The sequence below is a fragment of the Bubalus bubalis genome, chromosome 13, assembly GCF_019923935.1.
Source record: "Bubalus bubalis isolate 160015118507 breed Murrah chromosome 13, NDDB_SH_1, whole genome shotgun sequence".
Taxonomy (NCBI): domain Eukaryota; kingdom Metazoa; phylum Chordata; class Mammalia; order Artiodactyla; family Bovidae; genus Bubalus; species Bubalus bubalis.
In genome coordinates this window covers 86,822,490-86,841,731 of record NC_059169.1, presented here as the reverse complement: position 1 = coordinate 86,841,731, position 19,242 = coordinate 86,822,490, and the positions used below count along the sequence as shown (strand labels likewise).

The 19,242-nt window shown below is 35.3% G+C and overlaps 1 protein-coding gene across 8 annotated transcripts in view; it reads left to right on the top strand.

The window, feature by feature from the left end:
• Positions 1-19,242, top strand: part of DIAPH3 (diaphanous related formin 3) — a 569,530-nt gene that overhangs the window by 372,866 nt on the left and 177,422 nt on the right. For all 8 annotated transcript variants that reach the window (XM_025263061.3, XM_044926876.2, XM_025263062.3 and 5 more), the window contains one exon: positions 14,159-14,294. In XM_025263061.3, coding sequence (XP_025118846.3) covers positions 14,159-14,294 — 136 coding nt within the window. The remainder of the gene's footprint in view (positions 1-14,158; positions 14,295-19,242) is intronic.

Sequence of the window (19,242 nt, the reverse complement as noted above, 5' to 3'; positions counted from 1 at the left end):
AAGAGGCTTTTTAGTTCCTCTTCACTTTCTGCCATAAGGGTGGTGTCATCTGCATATCTGAGGTTATTGATATTTCTCCCGGCAATCTTTATTCTAGCTTGTGTTTCTTCCAGTCCAGCATTTCTCATGATGGACTCTGCATATAAGTTAAATAAACAGGGTGACAATATACAGCCTTGACGTACTCCGTTTCCTATTTGGAACCAGTCTGTTGTTCCATGCCCAGTTCTAACTGTTGCTTCCTGACCTGCATATAGGTTTCTCAAGAGGCAGATCAGGTGGTCTGGTATTCCCATCTCTTTCAGAATTTTCCACAGTTGATTGTGATCCACACAGTCAAAGGCTTTGGCATAGTCAAGAAAGCAGAAATAGATGTTTTTCTGGAACTCTCTTGCTTTTTCCATGATCCAGCAGATGTTGGCAATTTGATCTCTGGTTCCTCTGCCTTTTCTAAAACCAGCTTGAACATCAGTAAGTTCACGGTTCACATATTGCTGAAGCCTGGCTTGGAGAATTTTGAGCATTACTTTACTAGCGTGTGAGATGAGTGCAATTGTGTGGTAGTTTGAGCGTTCTTTGGCATTGCCTTTCTTTGGGATTGGAATGAAAACTGACCTTTTCCAGTCCTGTGGCCACTGCTGAGTTTTCCAAATTTGCTGGCATATTGAGCGCAGCACTTTCACAGCATCATCTTTCAGGATTTGGAATAGCTCAACTGGAATTCTATCACCTCCACTAGCTTTGTTCGTAGTGATTTTTTTTTTTTTTTTAATTTTATTTTATTTTTAAATTTTACAATATTGTATTAGTTTTGTCAAATATCGTAGTGATGCTTTCTAAGGCCCACTTGACTTCACATTCCAGGATGTCTGGCTCTAGGTGAGTCATCACACCATCGTGATTATCTGGGTTGTGAAGATCTTTTTTGTACAGTTCTTCTGTGTGTTCTTGCCATCTCTTCTTAATATCTTCTGCTTCTGTTAGGTCCATACCATTTTTGTCCTTTATCGAGCCCATCTTTGCATGAAATGTTCCTTTATACAGTAATAAGCTTATATTTTTAAAAATAGTTTCTGAAAGCAGTGAAATGAGATTGATTCCATTCAGCAAACTCTTCTGAGCGCCTACCTGGGGCTCATTTTATATGGGTATGCAGTGTTAAGTTGTTTACCTTTAGATTGTAAAACATAATGTATAAAGTACCCAAGGGAGTGTGTAAGAACTACAACATTATTCTAAAGTATTTAAGAAGTAAAGATCTATGTGTTGGTCATCCTTCTGTGAGAACTCATTTTTAAGGACTTTGCTTTTCACAGTATGGTCATAGGGATTCTTAAAGGTTCATCTCACCACAGTTCAACAAAGCATTCTAAACCATGGCTGTATCGTGTGAAAGTAAGGGAGGTCTCTGAGAGTAAAAAGAATTAAGGAGAAAAGAGCAGTGCTGAAACTTAATACATTGAGCATAGATACACAAAGGGGAAAGCCAAGATTAAGACTAGGGCTAAATGCAGGGTAAGTACACCAAATAAGAAATATACACAAAGACCAGGACAAAAGGAAATTAAACTTGTACAGGTTACAAATGATACCTGATTATTTATAGAAGCAAATTAAAAGGTCTGTGCAGGCGGCAGTTATAATTTACATGCTTAAGATTCTCACAAATTAAATTTAATCAAATAAGAACACTTAATCACAATCAACAAACACACAGAGAAACAAGGGGTTGTATGGTAAAATGATCCTGTAAGAACCCTGAGACTCTACATATTGAATTATAATTTTTGAAGTGTTAAAGGAAATAGCAGATGAAATTAAAGAGAGAAACTGAAGATTACCAAAGATGACCAAGTAGGTTTTCAAAAGAACCAAATATAATTTAAGAAAATCTAAGTATGATGGTTGAAATTAAACATGCATTAAACAGCAGACACACATTTCACATACTATCAAGTTTATGCTCAAAATCCTTCAACTTAGGCTTCAGTAGTACATGAGATGAGAAGTTCAACATATACAAGCTGGATTTAGAAAAGGCAGAGAAACCACAAATTGCAAACATCAGGTGGATCATAGAAAAAGCAAGAGAGTTCCAGAAAAACATCTGCTTCTGCTTCACTGACTACGCTATAGCCTTTGACTGTGTGGATCACCACAAACTGGAAAATTCTTCAAGAGATGGGAATACCAGACCTCCTTAGCTGCCTCCTGAGAAATCTGTATGCCAAATTCTCAAGAAACAACAGTTAGAACCAGACATGGTGTTCCAAATTGGGAAAGGAGTACGTCAAGGCTGTATATTGTCACCCTGCTTATTTAACTTATATGCAGAGTACATCATGAGAAACGCTGGGCTGGATGAAGCACAGGCTGAAATCAAGGTTGCAGGGAGAAATATCAATAACCTCAGATATGCAGATGACACAAGCCTTATGGCAGAAAGTAAAGAGGAACTGAAGAGCCTCTAGATGAAGGTGAAATAGGAGAGTTAAAAAGCTGGCTGAAAACTGAACGTTCACAAAACCAAGATCAAGGCATCCGGTCCCATCACTTCATGGCAAATAGATGGGGGAACAATGAAAACTGTGGCAAACGTTCTTTTCTTGGCCTCCAAAATCACTGTGGATGATGACTACAGTCACTGTCCATCTGAATATTCATTGGAAGTCAACCTGAATATTCATTAGCAATCAACCCTGAAAATTCATTGGAAGAACTGATGCTGAAGCTGACGCTCCAATAGTTTGGCCACCTGATACCAAGAGCTGGCTCAATGGAAAAGACCCTGGTGCTGGGAAAGATTGAGGGCAAGAGGAAAAGGAGTCAACAGAGGATGAGATGATTGGATGGCATCACCAAGTCAGTGGACATGAGTTTGAGCAATGTCCAAGAAATAGTGAAGGTCAGAGAAGCCTGGTGGGCTGAAGTTCGTGGGGTTGCAGAGTCCGACACAACTGAGTGACTGAACTACAACACCAAAACAGCAAACTATACTCTGATGAAGAAGGAAATGCTGAATTAGACACTAGCTCTAAGGAAATTGTCCAGAATGCAATCCAAGGAGAGACTAAGATTAGAAGTGTATAAGACAGTTAAGAAACATGGAAGACAGTGTGTAGAAGGCCTTCATCCTTTACAATGAAATGTCTCAAATAGATACTCAAAGGAATGAATGAAAGACAACATTCAAAATGATGGCTGTGAGTTTTCCAGATTAAATACCTGCAGAATAGGAAGCACAACCTATGCCAAGCCAGATGAATAAAATGGAATTCACTTGAAGAAAATATTGTAGTGAAACTTTAGAATAGTAAAATACAAGATCTTAAATGTAGACAGAAAGAAAACACATGATCGGTGTGCATCAACAATTAAATGCAAATAACTTTCTGTTAGCAAAAATGGGAATAGACAACTGACATATTTTCAAGTGTTAAGAAAAAAAATTCTTTTAAAATGGGATATTCAGCATAAGCTCTTTATAGAACAAGGACAAAACTAAACCAATTACAAATTAACTAATAATAAAAGTGTTTCCTGTGAATACCCCTTTGTTAGAAGACTTTCTAGAGCAGAGTTTGGCAGACTTTTTGATGATCAGATTGTAAATACATGCAGGTCATAGAGTCTCTGTTGCAACTACTCAGCTCTGCTATAGCTTGCAAAAACAGCCATGGGCAGTAGATAAATGAATGCGTGTGACTATGTTCCAATAAGACTGTATTCATAAAAATATGTAACTAATCCAAGAATTGTAGTTTGCTCACCCCTGCTCAGAAGGAGACATTTCAAGAAGCAGTTTTCTTTTTAAGAAAAAATTGAGAGACAAAGGGCATACCTACTATGAAACTAAATGTGTAGCAATAAAGTATACAATAAAACAATGTGTAATTCCTTTTGCAGAGAATGGGATAGAGCTTAACTACTGGACAAATTGTAAAGTAAATTGAAAGAGATGTTGTTTGGAGTTCAGATATTTATATTCTCTGTATTGTTCAAAGAGGAAGAAGGGAGGTCAAAATATCAATTAACTTCAAACTTTGTTAATTTGTGTGATAAAATTACAAGTATAGCCAGTAAAAAATAGTGTAAGTTCCAAACTGGAAGAGGAGAAATGGATTAAGAAAGATATATGAAGTAAAACAAGCACACAAAAATGTCTAAAAGGAGCATAGATAAAGGAGGACAAATAGAAGGAATAGTGTAAGATATGCAAAACATAAAATAGACTTAAGGGAATATTACTTCGTGATGATAAAAAGCTTAATTCACCAGAATGATACAGTTCAAAAACTTGAATGTGCATTATAACATACCAAGGCAGACATGTAAAATATGATAAACTATAGGAATAAGTTGACAGAGATAGCATTATGTTGGACAACAACAAAATTCTCTAACTTACAGATGCTGCTGCTGGTTCTAAGTTGCTTCAGTCGTGTCTGACTCTGTGCAACCCCATAGACTTACAGATGAGTCGAGCATAAACATATTACTAAAGACATGGGAGCTTTAAACAATTCAGTTATACATGTATATGAAACCCCACCCAGCAATTAAAGAACACATATTCTCCTCAATCACAGGTGGATCTTTTATCAAGTTTATCATATACTAGAGATCTGAAATGTGTGTGTGCTGAGTTGTTTTAGTTGGATCTGACTGTCTCTGACCCTATGGACTGCAGCCAACCAGGCTCCTCTGTCCATGGAATTCTCCAGCAAGAATACTGGAGTGGGTTGCCATTTCCTTATCCAATAGATTTGAAATAAATTTTAATAAATTTCTAAATTTCAGCTTTATTCATTGACCACAATAATATGAAATGTGAAATAAAATTTAAAAGGGTGATGTTTTAAAACCACTTAGAAAAAAATCTAAAAACATTCTAGGTAGCTCATGTATCAAGGAAGAAATCATAGAAAAAAATAGACCAGAACAGTATTTAAAATAAATCAGAATTTGTGGGGCACAGAAATAGTGATATAAAGAAATGTATATGCTAGTCTTTGTATTAAATGGAGAGAGTAACATGGAAACTTACATTCAGTTCAGTTCAGTTCAGTCACTCAGTCGTGTCCGACTCTTTGCAACCCCATGAATTGCAGCACGCCAGGCCTCCCTGTCCATCACCAACTCCCGGAGTTCACCTAAACTCATGTGCATCGAGTCAGTGATACCATCCAGCCATCTCATCCTGTGTCGTCCCCTTTACCTCCTGCCCCCAATCCCTCCCAGCATCAGGGTCTTTTCCAGTGAGTCACCTCGTCACATGAGGTGGCCGAAGTATTGGAGTTTCAGCCTCAGCAAAACTTACATTACCATATGTAAAATAGATAGCCAATGGGAATTTGCTTTATGTCTCAGGAAACTCAAACATGGGCTCTGTATCAACCTAGAGGGGAGGGGTGGGGAGGGAGATGAGAGGGAGGTTCAGAAGAAAGGGGATATATGTATACCTATGGCTGATTCATGTTGAAGTTTGACAGAAAACAACATTATCCTGTAAAGCAATTATCCTTCAATTAAAAAATGAGTAAATTAAAAAAAATAAAATACCAGAAAAGCAAAGTTAATAAACTAAGCATCTGACTTGAGAAGTTTATAAACAGTTATACAGTCCAGGAAAAAAAACAGAAGGAAATGAAGGGAGAAAAGTGACTTTAGAGAATTTTTAAAACCAAAATGTGGTTATTTTGGAAAGACAAGTTAAACTTCTGAAGAGATTGATTAAAGAAAAAAAAAAAAAAAGAGTATTGAGAATATAAGAAGGAATATAACTCTAGATGTAAAAGATACTAAAAAGAGAAAGCATAGTATAAGAAATTTGCAGGCCAGAATTGGAAAGATTGATGAGATAGATAAGTTCCTAAGGAAAAAGATTTCGAATTGAAACTGACTTTAAAGGAAACAGAAAGCTTGAATAGGTCTTATCAGTTCAGTTCAGTCACTCAGTTGTGTCCGACTCTTTGCGACCCCATGAACCGCGCAGCACGCCAGCCCTCCCTGTCCATCACCAACTCCCAGAGTCCACCCAATCCTATGTCCATTGAGTTAATGATGCCATCCAACCATCTCATCCTGTCTTGTCCCCTTCTCCTCCTGCCCTCAATCTTTCCCAGCATTGGGGTCTTTTCCAATGAGTCAGCTCTTCACACCAGGTGGCCAAAGTATTGGAGTTTCAGCTTCAACATCAGTCCTTCCAATGAATACCCAGGACTGGTCTCCTTTAGGATGGACTGGTTGGATCTCCTTGCAGTGCAAGGGACTCTCAAGAGTTTTCTCCAAAATAATTTTAATTTAATGACTTTTCAAATCTGCCAAAAAATTAAATACTTGGCCTGAAAAGTTTTATAGATGAGGTTTCTCAATTTTTAAATAATTATTCTAAACTAATAGAGTGTAAAAAAAATTATGACCAAATGTTCAAAAGGATACATTCTCCATGTCCAAGTTGAGTTTATCTCAGAAATGGAAGTGTGTGTTTTGTTAGACTATTTACATCACTACATTAATAGTTTCAATATATCGAGAAAACACTTAATAAAATCCAGCCCTTTTTTAGTTTTTAAAACAAAGGAAATAATCTAGTTGAAACTTCTGTCCTGCAATGTCAATTTCCGTCACCTAAGAATGGAAATTTTAACTCTTAGCTAATACAGTACGTACTCAAGAAAGAAAAATATAAAAACTGGAAAAGAAGAAGCTAATTACTTCTTATGTTATCTATAAATAGTTCAAAATGGAACCTACAGGAAAATTGTTAAAAATAAGAGACTTTATAAATGAAATATATGGAATGAACTACATTTTATACATTAGTTACAAAATATTAGAAATTATATTTTTTAGAAAGACATCACTTACAATGGAATAATAAATGGCAACAGAGAGAAGATACAGATAACAAAAGATGCCCAAGACCTGAATGGTGTAAATACTAAGTTTTTTTCAGTAGACTTTAAAAAGACAGTAGCTCTGTTGGTAAAGTATCTGCCTGCAATGCAGGGGACCGCGGTTTGATTCCTGTACTGGGAAGATCTGCTGGGGAAGGGATAGGCTACCCACTCCAGTATTCTTGGGCTTCCCTTGTAGCTCAGCTGGTAAAGAAACTGCCTGCAATGCGGGAGACCTGGGTTTGATTCCTGGTTGAGAAGTTCCTGTGGAGAAGGGAAAGGCTACCCACTCCAGTATTCTGGCCTGGAGAATTCCATGGACTGTATAGTCCATGGGGTCACAAAGAATCAGACATGACTGAGTGACTTTCACCTTCACTTTCTTAAAAGACAAAACTGAATGGAGAACCATAGCATGTTCATACGTGGAGAGATTAAATACTAATATAAAGATATAAATTCTATATTAACTACAGAATCAGTAGTTCTGTTCAGAATCGTAATAGGCATTTTCAACAACTTTAATAAGTCTGTTTTGAACTATAGATGACAAAGCAAAGGCCTGAGAATAGTGAAGTCATTTCTAAAGAAGAAAAAAAAATCTTTTGTCTGTATCTTCTCTTTGTTATCATTTATTATTTCATTATAAATGATTTTTTCTGAAAAAGTACAATTTCCAATATTTTATAACTAGTGTATAAAATGTATTTCATTCTATATATTCCATTGATAAAGTCTCTTATTAATAATTTTCCTGTTGGTTCCTTTTTGAATTATTCATAGATAACATAAGATGTAATTAGCTTCTTCTTTTCCAGTTTTTATATTTTTTATTCTTGAGTACTGTACTGTATTAGCTAAGAGTTAAATTTCCATTATTTGGTGAAGATGGCTCACCTTAATACACTATAATAATTAAAACAGAATGAGTGGCCCTACTGGTAAAGAACCCGCCTGCCTTTGTAGGAGACGTAAGAGACGTGGGTTTGATTCTGTGTCAGCAGGATCCCATGGAGGAGCGCGTGGAAACCCACTCTAGTATTTATGCCTGGAGAATCCCATGCTTGGGGAGCCTGGCAGGCTACAGTCCTCAAGGTCGCAAAAAGTTGGACAAACTGAAGCAACTTACCACGCACACATGCATGGTATTGGTGCAGACATGGATACAATGATCAAATGGACTGAAACAGCTCCAAAACATCAACACTTAAAATCCAGATGAGTGGCTTTGTTAAGTCAATGATGTAAAGGATAGGCTATTTGTGAAATCATTATGGGTCAACTCATTTTTCATGTGAAAAAATTAAATAAAATGAGGTATGAGGAATCATACCTCATTTTACTCACAAATGTATTCACAAATGTTGATCCCAGTTAAATAACATAGGTGCTGAAATATGAACAACATCATTTAAGAATTTGAGGAGAAAACATGGAAGAATATTGTTGTCTTTCATGTACAGAAGGATTTCTTAAATAATGTATTAAAGGTATGAACAATGAAGGAAAAGAGGTTTTTGGCTACTATGTAAATTTGAGAACTTCTCTTTACAAAAAGGCAACATAAATAATGCACAATGATATGTAAAAGCCAGGAAATTACATGCTGGATATTTATGCTTTAAAAAGCATAAAGTTAACAAAAAATGGTATCCAGAATATTTAAAAAGCTGTAAATCATTAAGAAAATGATAATATAATGAAACAGTGGATAAGAGATATGAAGAGGCATTTCATTAGAATAGGAAATGCAAATGTTTTGTAAACGGGTGAGAAAATGCTTGAATTAGTAACCATAGATATACAGGTTAAAAACATGATATAATACTATTATATACCTGCTGTATAGATAAAAGACTGATAACAGTATTAGTGAGTATGTTAAACAGCTATGATTATGTATTGATGGTGGGAGTATACTCAGTCACTTTGAAAGCATTTTGACCTCATTTAGTAGAAAAACGGAAGATGAACCTCTTCCTTTGTTCATCAGTTGTGCTCCTATCCTAGAAAGCAGTGAATTTCAAACTATTTTATCCTCACCCACAATGGAACCTAAAACCTTTATATTTATGTGTTTTTTAGAATTGAGACAAACATTAATCTCAGTCCTTATGTTCTAAAATGTTATGTTCTATAATGAAGGAGTGTGCTCTTTCACTTAAAGAGTATCTGTCAGCAGTTTCTAAACAAATCTAAGAATCAATGAGACCTGCCATTTACAAAAAAAAAAAAAAAGAAAGCTCTTACATAGATACACAGGGAAATGTACAAGAATGTCTGTAACTGCATGATTCATCATAGGTCAAGAATTGGAAACAACCCAAATCCCACTGACAGAAGAGTAAACAATAAAACCCAATTTAGTTTTATAAACAGTGACAAGAAAGCACAATTTATACATAAACATATGTATGAATCTTAGAAATATAATGTTGAGTGAAGAAAACAAATCATAGTAGTTTACAATAAAGGATACGGCAAATATCAAAAAAACTAAAAAAAAAAAAAAAAAATGATTATAGTAGGCACATCTTATAGAGGATTACAGTGCCAGACTTCTAAATTTTACGTTCCTACACATCTGTTTAATTTTACTGGCTTTAGGTTATTTTGGTTTCTCTGAGAGAAAATATGTTGTATAATGCTGTAATGTATATTTAAACTAGTTGTGACAAAGTTCTTGTTATTGCATTTAGTTATGTAGAAAGCATATATTATAGTAAAACAATTGTGAACTGGTGTATTTTATTTCCTTCCAGAGTACACACACATGCACCCATACGTGTGCGTACATGCACATGTGTATGTATAGTTCTTCAGTCGCGTCCAGCTCTTTGTGACCCCATGGGCTGTAGCCCGCCAGGCTCCTTTGTCCATGGGATTCTCTAGGCGAGAATACTAGAGTGTGTTGCCATGCCCTCCTCCAGTGGATCTGTTTGTTAACATACATGTATATATACATACATTCATTAGTATACCTGTATATTTTTATTACTGTATTTTTATAGATACTTTAGAGTCTTTTGTTATTATTAAAAGCACATGAGCCTTAGGAATGGAGGTGGATTATTGGTTATGCCTTCGCCATGAGTAGTCCAGATGTGTCTGAAGGTTGAAAGCCCTCTGTTGTTGCTCTAGATTGGTAAGCCCATGGATCTTTCAGACAAAAGCACGCACCAGGTTGTGTCTGCAAGTTCTGCAAGCACGCAGGATTTCTTTTGGTATTACATAGGTGACAGTTGGGGGCAGTGCACTTTATTTGCCAACTGACTATGTAGTAAACCAGGTAAAGCATAGGATGATGTAAAGAAATTGATAGCTAACTATCTTCATGTATGTGCATGTGTGTGCTCAGTCCCTCAGTCATGTCCAACTCTGTGACCCCATGTAGCCTGCCAGGCTCCTCTGTCCATGGGATTTTTCAGTTAAGAACATTGGAGTGGGTTGATATTTCCTACTCTAGGGATCTTCCCAACCCAGGGATCAAACCCACCTTTCTTGTGTCTCCTGCATTGGCAGGCGGATTCTTTACCTCTGTAACACCTGAGAAGCTCTTATCTTCATATATGACTCACCCTCAACTTCCTTTCTGGCTTCAAATTTTGGAACTGAAGAAACTAATAGGCAATTACATCTAGAATAATGTGGTTTTAGGACCAACTTTTCTGTTTTAGGCTACTTTTACTTCTCAAAATTTAGCATAAAAAAAAAAAACCAAATTACCACTTGAACTGAGATAGTATTTTCAGACTAAATACCTCTTTCTGTGCTGTCTGTTGGTATTTTTCCAGCTATAATTCTTCTAATGTCAGAATAAGATATTTTTAAATGAAATAGTCTTTTAAATGGAAATCGATAGTGCATTTTCCATAGAACAATATAGCATTAAGGACCCCTTCAGACCTTATTTCTCAAGCTAAACATTATTTCTATAGATCCTGAGACGTAATTTTGACTTTTTATTACCCAAAGAGTACTAAAAAGGCGTGACAATTATATCTAGTAATAGGTTACCTATTTGATGTTCTCATTGAAATGCATGCAGTCATTAAAGTAGAAAATTCACATCTGGAAATTGTATACTTTAATAAGTTTCAAAGAAAAGCTACATGATATTTTTACCTATTACCTGTTCCTCTTACTCCTCCCTCAAACAAGAAACAAGTTTGATCCCCATGTATTTGCCTGTCCTTTTCTCTACCACTGTTCAGGTTTCCTTTCCCATCTTCCATATACTTACATGGGTGCACACACACACACAGAGGCATACACACTTGCCTTTAAGAGCACACTTGTTTTCTACTTTGGGGTTGCCTTCTCCTTTCCTAGCCTACGTTGGTTTTTATAGCAGCTGTCGTCCTATACCTGGTGCTTAACGTATGCTACATCAATATGAAGGCATATAGCAGAGAAAACATAAACTGTAAGCAGCTTTCAGGTATTGCGTCTGCCTCTTAGTGCTTTCATTGTAGTGAACTAGAACAGAATTATTCTGAGCCAGAATAGAGGATGCAGATTCCATTTTGAGGAAACAATTAATTGCATATTAAAATGTGTATTTTTGGAGCTGGAATTTCATAGCTTACCAATAGCAGTTAATGTTAATATATGTCATGATCTGTGAAGTTTCTGAGAATTTACCAAAGTTTCTTGATTTCCATAATTTCATCAATGTTGGTAGAAGCCAAAAGACCATGGGTCAGAAACGAAGAATAGCTTATTATAGCAAAAATAGTAGCCAAAGTAAACAGATTTGTGGATTTCTGAGCTCAGAATTCCCGCAAGGCAATCTGAAAAGGGCTGGGTTTAATACCTACACTCACAGGGCTTTGTATTGCTGGAGGGAAATCCTGAATATAGAAAACCCAGTCTTCTTTCAGAATTAAGACTATTTGACCATTGCCCCAGTTTATCATTCTGGACAGGAAACAAATCCACTTGCTTAAGAGGGAAACACTGCCTCTATTTTCTAAGACTGTTCATATCTTTGAAAAGGTAGTTTGGAACAAAAATGCTTCATTAGCCTTGCATCTTAGTTTTACTCTCTTACTTGAAAATCTTTTGTTGTTTCCTAGTTCCCTTGAAGGAAACTGTAACTCCTCATCTTGTTCTTGAATATCCTAAATGATCCGGTCCCTGCATACCTCCTAACCTCATTTAACACCACCGTACTGGCCTCTTCTCTTGCCAGCCCACCAAAAGCCTTTGCATTTGGCTCTCCCTAGATTATTACCTGGAGAAGGCAATGGCACCCCACTCCAGTACTCTTACCTGGAAAATCCCACGGATGGAGGAGCCTGGTAGGCTGCAGTCCATGGGGTCGCTAAGAGTTGGACACGACTGAGCAACTTCACTTTCACTTTACACTTTCATGCACTGGAAAAGGAAATGGCAACCCACTCCAGTGTTCTTGCCTGGAGAATCCCAGGGATGGCGGAGCCTGGTGGGCTGCCGTCTCTGGGGTCGCACAGAGTCGGACACAACTGAAGTGACTTAGCAGCAGCAGCAGCAGCAGATCATTACCTAGATAGCTCCTTGACTTTTTGTAGCTCAGATGGTAAAGCGTCTGTCTACAATGCAGGAGACCCAGGTTTGATCCCTGGGTCGGGAAGTTCCCCTGGAGAAGGAAATGGCAGCCCACTTCAGTATTCTTGCCTGGAAAATCCCATGGACAGAGGAGCCCGGTCGGCTATAGTCCATGGGGTCGCAAAGAGTCGGACACGACTGAGCAACTTCATGTCACTTCACTAAGACCAAGTGGGAAGCCTTATCTGACCAACTAAGATAAAATAACTCTCCAGGAATTCTATCACATCCCTCCTTTTTTTTGTAGTACTATACTTGTTAGAGATTTTAATTGTTTATAATCTGTCTTTGCCTCGGGACCCAGCCTATCACACAGAATGTAAACTTGTTTTAGATCTATTAATATATATCTCAAGTCTTTAATACAGTACCACTTACTGTTAGGGCTTCCCAGGTAACACAGTGGTCAAGAATCTGCGTGCAGTGCTGCAGAAGCAGGAGACTCAGATTCAATCCCTGGGTCAGGAAGATCCCCTGGAGGAGGGCTGGGCAACCCATTCCAGTATTCTTGCCTAGAAAATCCCAGAGACAGAGGAGCCTAGAGGGCTACCGTCTAGGGGCTTGGAAAGAGCTGGACACAACTGAGAGACTGAGCATGCTCACATGTATGCATTTACAACTCAGTCTCTCAGTAAATGTTCTTTGCATGGATGAGTTAATACTCCCTCTATTCTATTCTTTTTGTTTCTCCTTTTTTCCCTTGCAGTTTTCCTTTTAATTGTTTTGATCAGTAATACCAAACTTTATTATTTGATTTCTAATGAAGGACTTGCCCCATCTCTTGGGTTTAAAAAAAAAAATATTATAGTCAAGAAGATTAAAGCCTCACCAAAATAACATGGCACATACTTGTTTAATTATACACTTTTCTACTTAATTCTATTAGTGATAAATTAACAATTAGATAACCTCTTTGACTTCATCGGTACTGGGAAGCCTGAGTCTCCACAGGAGATTGTAATATGATGACATGCTGTTTGTTGGCACTTTGAGAAATTCAAGTTTACCTGCTGATTCCTACAAATGCCACAGGAATGGCATTTCTTGATTTGCATAAAGCTTATAAAAAGTACAGAAATAACTGATCTCATATCTATTGAGATCTTATGTTTCACTTGTCATTATTGGATTTGATGAACAGTCAGAGGCCCAGACTTGGAAATGCCATGTATTTCTGTAGTCATCCTTCTGATACTTCTGTCTGTATGAAAGAAATTGTTAAACATAGATTGTCATATAAGGTAACCATTACGATATTTCTGCTCTTTATCATTTTTTCATCAGTTATTTTTCTTGTACTCAGCGGTTTACTTACTAAAGGAGGTATGGGAGAGTAATACATTTGCTAAGCACTCTTTTGGAAGTACATATAGGAAAACAGTTTTGATTTGTAAATTAAGTCCTTTTTTATTTTTAGTTTCTGTCTTCCTTCTCTTAGTTGATTTCACTAAGATGCAGGTGCTTTAAACGTAACAGTTGTATTTTTAGATACATAATACATTTAACAAGGGTTCATGTGCTAATCTTTTAAAAGACTGTGTTACTAATTAAAGAAGTAACCATTACCTAAAAGATATTTAACTACAGTTTTACAGGTGAATAATTTTACATTTTCTTTGTTTAATCATTGTGGTTAAAATGGATCATTTTCCAAAATTTGTTTATAACAGCAAGCAATGAAGGAGAATGTCAAAAAGAGAGAAGAAGAGGAAAAAGAAAAACGTGCCAGGATAGCCAAAGAATTGGCAGAGAAGGAAAGATTTGAACGCCAACAAAAGAAAAAGCGCTTATTAGAGATGAAGACTGGTGAGTACTATCATATTTGCTATTTATATTGTGTACCAAGATTAGTCGGCAGTTTAATATCCTTCTGTGAAAAAGGAAGACGTGTTCACTTATTTCTGTAGTTAAACAGTAGAGCAATTCTTTCTTTTATGGGCTTTCCCCACTTCAGATCAATAACAAGTAGTGTTTTCATTCTGACATTGGTCATGGGTGGTTTTGCTGTAGTTCCATTATATGAGCATTTCTTTGGCTACTACTTAAATAACTAGTCTGCAGTAATTTATTTAAGTGAATAAATTAACAACTATAGGAAACTGTGAGAAAGTCTACAGGACAGGTAACCTATTTTCTTTAACAAAATACTCTTAAAGAAGGGGGAGAAAATGATGGAGGGGACACTTAATGATTAAGAGACGTATCAACCAGCTGTTATAAATGGAACTCATGTATACTGCAGTCCAAACAAATGTAGAAAAACGTAGTCTGAAAAATTTGAATGCTTTAGTTTTTTCTTGTAGACATTATTACAACATTGTTGTGAATATGTTTTAAAGTGTCTTTTAGAGACTCATGGTGAAGTTTTAAAGATGAAGAGATGTAATGTCTTAGATTTCAGTCAAAATAGCCTTGCATGACTGGAATAGGCATGTGTATGGATGACACAAGATTGACTACAAATAATACTTAGTAAAGTTGAGTGATGGGTACTTGGAGGGTAGGCTATGTTCACGATACCATTTTCTCTACTTTGAAATTTTGAAATTCTCTATTATGAAATTTTTTTTAATAAAAAGTTTTTAGAAAAAATTGAAAAGAAAAAGTACAAAAATTATTGTTTTGCAGAAACATATATGTGTATTTTCTAAATTTAAAAGGTATCATTAACTTAGAAGCAAAAGAGGTAAAATATAGTTATATTTTTACGCCCTCAAAATCCTGGCTCTTCCACCTCCAAGCCACAAAGGACTGGAAGACTAATTAAAATCTATCATCCTCACTGCTAAATTACCATAGTTTACAACTTAGGGCTGCAAATTCACCCGAAGTTTCCCTGGGGGTAAAAACCAAGATGCCTTTTTTTCCTTCTTCACTTCCATTTTTACAGATGTATTTTATCTTTAATAAAGCAAGCTGAGTACCATAATGTATTGCACAAGTTTTTCCCAGGGGTTAAAAAATCGTCCAAGCACAATTTCTTGTTTATAAGAGTACACTTGAAATTCATAAAGTGTTCTCAGAAATATCTTAAAGTATTAACATAATGTAGATCAGGACAATTTAGCATTGATTTTTAAAAGATGCTTCTGGAAACCTTTTAAAATAATATATTACTGTCTAGTTTACCAGACATTCAGGTGTTTGTACATTATTAGTTCATTGAGTTTTGGTTAACAAGTCATCTGAATGGGTTGCTTGATGGCAGATTAACTGTGTATTGTGTGGGGATTTTACCTAAGGGTCTGTCATACAAAGCCTCTTAGCAATCAACCTGGAAAGTTGAAACCTGACAGGAAGCAAAAATTTTAATGAACCTTCGTATCCAATGTAATCTTAATAATATTTTCATTTAAATTTCTTTTTCTTCTGACGGAAGCTTCCATTTTTAAAGATAACTATGTTTATTTTATTTTTCAATTTGAAAATAATATTTTCATGTTGTAGAAGACAAATGGGTGGCCATTCCCATCTCCAGGAGATCTTCCTGACCCAGGGATCGAACCTGGGTCTCCTGAATTGCAGGTGGATTCTTTACTTTTTGAGCCACCTGAGAAGCCCTAAGTTTATTTTATTTTCCAATTTGAAAATAGTAATTTCATGTTATAGAAGATACCTAAAAAGTATTTGAATCAAAAGACCATAATCCAAAGAATCACTGTTAATATCTTGACCCGTTTTTCTTTCAATTTTAAAAGCTTCTATCTTTTAACAATAGTTACATGATTCTAGCCAACAGACAGTTTAGTGTCTCACATTACTTCCCGAATTCCCAGAATGTTTCATTTTATGTAAATTGTGATTTTTAATTTGTAATTTTTAATATCTATGTTATTGCATCCATTGGAAGTATCATGTCTAATTTAACTTGCAGTTAATTTTATATTTGTTAGTATGAGGTCATAGAGCAATATTTATTTTCAGCTTTTCTGTGTGATAGTTATTTATGTATACCTAATGCATAAGTAATTGAAAAGTGTTTGTAATTATTAGAATATGAAAGAAAAAAGGTTAAATAGTTTTAAGATTCTTGGTGCATGCTACCAAACTGATTTCCAGAAATATTTTTCTACTTTCACCAACTTTTAATATTTAGTTTATGAATGTGCCTTGGTTTGATATTTCTCATTTTGTAAGGTTATTGTTAACCTAATAGATTAAAAAGTTGTATTTTATTATCTTAACTTGCATTTCTGTGAATACTACTGAAACGGGAATTCTTTCCAAATGTCTACAGTACATTTGTATTTCTTCCTTTGTGAGTGGTGTTGTCTTATTTTTCTCATAGATTTATGTGTTCATTATGTATCAATATTTACATTTAAATTTTTTATTACTTTTTTTTTAATAACATAACCATGTATTACTGTATCAAATGGCAAAGCTCAACAATGCAAAACCAAAATTACTTTTGCACCAACCTAATAATTTTAGATACGGTAATGCATATGTTTCAGTGCTACTCTCTCAGTTCTTCCAACCCTCTCTTTTCCCCTCTGTGCCCATAAGTCTCTGTCTTTGTCTCCATGTGCCTTGCAGATAGGTTCATCAGTACCATCTTTCTAGATTCCATATATAAATTGCTTCCTTTTTATGTAATATTTTATTGTAATCTTTGCTTTTGTGATTTTTTTCCTATCATAGCTAAGTTTAGAAAATCATTCCTTTGATAATTTCTTATTCTACTTCAATTTTTTTTTTTAGTTTAAGTTATTTGTAATACTATTTTCTCCATTTATTTGTAATTCTTTCTTAGTTATTATATATTTGACATGTAATTTTTAATATGCTGGAATCTGTTTCTGAGTTCTGTCAAAACTGTTCTATTTTTAACCATCATTTATGGCCAATAGTTTGTTTATATTGTGTTAAGGTTGTTACTTTTCTATTCTTAATTATTAAAATAAATTGAATATTTTTATTTTAAAATAAATTAAAGTTTTCTGTTGCATCCTTTGCTAATTATGACCTACTGGATTATTTTATAGAACATTTTTCATACTATTCTTACCCCAACATGGTCTGAAAAGTATCATCATGGATGAGTCTCAAATAAATGTAAGGCTCTCACTTATGCTGCTGCTGCTGCTGCTGCTGCTGCTGCTAAGTCACTTCAGTCGTGTCCGACTCTGTGAGACCCCATAGACGGCAGCCCACCAGGCTCCCCCATCCCTGGGATTCTCCAGGCAAGAACGCTGGAGTGGGTTGCCATTTCCTTCTCCATCTCACTTGATAGGAATTTCCAAAACCTTTAGATGCTGAGGCCCATTTATACCATACATTCTGTCATTTTCCAGGAGAGTATTCTTTAAAGGATATTCTGGCTGACATTGACTTATATAAACTATTAAATAAATACTTGAATACATCTTAAAAATATTATGTATTATGTGTGACTTTTAAAAGGTTTAATCAAAGCCTTTTGATAAATGATGATACAACTTTTGTTACAACAGAAAGCTGTGATGTAGTTCTTTTGAAAACATTTGAAAATTTGGGAACTCAAGTTTTTTCTTATAGACTATAGAATTTTAAAGGATCTAGAATCTAGGGCTATATTCCAAATTTTATGGTACATAAACATATCATTTTCTCACTAAAGTAAAAGACCTCTTCTGAAATCCCAGTAAATAATGATTATTCTGAATGGTCTTTAATTTTCCTTTAAACATACCATGATTATTAGCATAGAAAAACAAGGTATTCAGTCTCAATATTATTGTAGCTGTTATAACCAAGTAAGTCATATAAGTATCAAATATATTATTACTGATTTGTTGATACCTTTCTTCATATTTAAAAACAGTACAAATATGAAGTAACCTTATTCTTTCCATATTAGATGTAGAACATGCTGTTTGTCATTGGATATTATATTATGAAAAATATAAGTGCTGAGGTCTTCCATTATTATTTTATTGGTATAGAAAAAAGTAATAGCTATGCCACTTTTGTTTCTTTTATTCAGCCAGTTTCCCTCCCCCCCCTTAGTGTGCTAGAATTGCAGTGATAAATAAGATTTCTGTTGTAATGAAGTTTAAAATTCTAATACGAGGGTCATTATTTTATCTTATATTTGTAATTATCTTATACATAACCACATATATAAGATAATTTCAGATTATAAAAAGTTATGTGAAGTAAAGTAAGACAAGATAATGAAATAGAAATGGAGACTGGCTGTGTTGGTGAGTGCACTTGATGAATTTTGGTCCTCAGAACTCAGGAGAATATTAAGATAGCAGACTTACTAATTTAAAGTATTGGTTACAAAACTCCTTATAAACTGTTAGGATAAATAGGCTCATGTGATTTACTATCCTATATATGCTAATATTGTGAACTTTTTAAACATCTTACTGGGAAGATCAGCTAAAATTTCATGTATTTCTTTCCGGGTGTTCTTATTTTCATATAGAACATACTATTACTGTAATCTTTGTAGAAGTTATCAGCCTGACTTTCCTTTTATCTGAAGAAAATATAAGGGCACATTGTTTAATTTACAGTTGTGTTTGTCACCTCTCTGGATCAGGAACAGTTTGTTTTGTCTTGTTTTTGTGTGTAGAACACATAGCCCTGAATGATAGAGGGGAGAAAAATCTTCAACCCAGCCCTGCCCTAAACACACAGGGAGCTTCCTGCCACCTATTTTTATGACTGTAGTATTTTCATCATGCAAATAAGAACTGTATTTTCACAGAGGTACGAATTCTTGCATCACCACCTGAGGTAGTGGAGTAATTTTAATTCC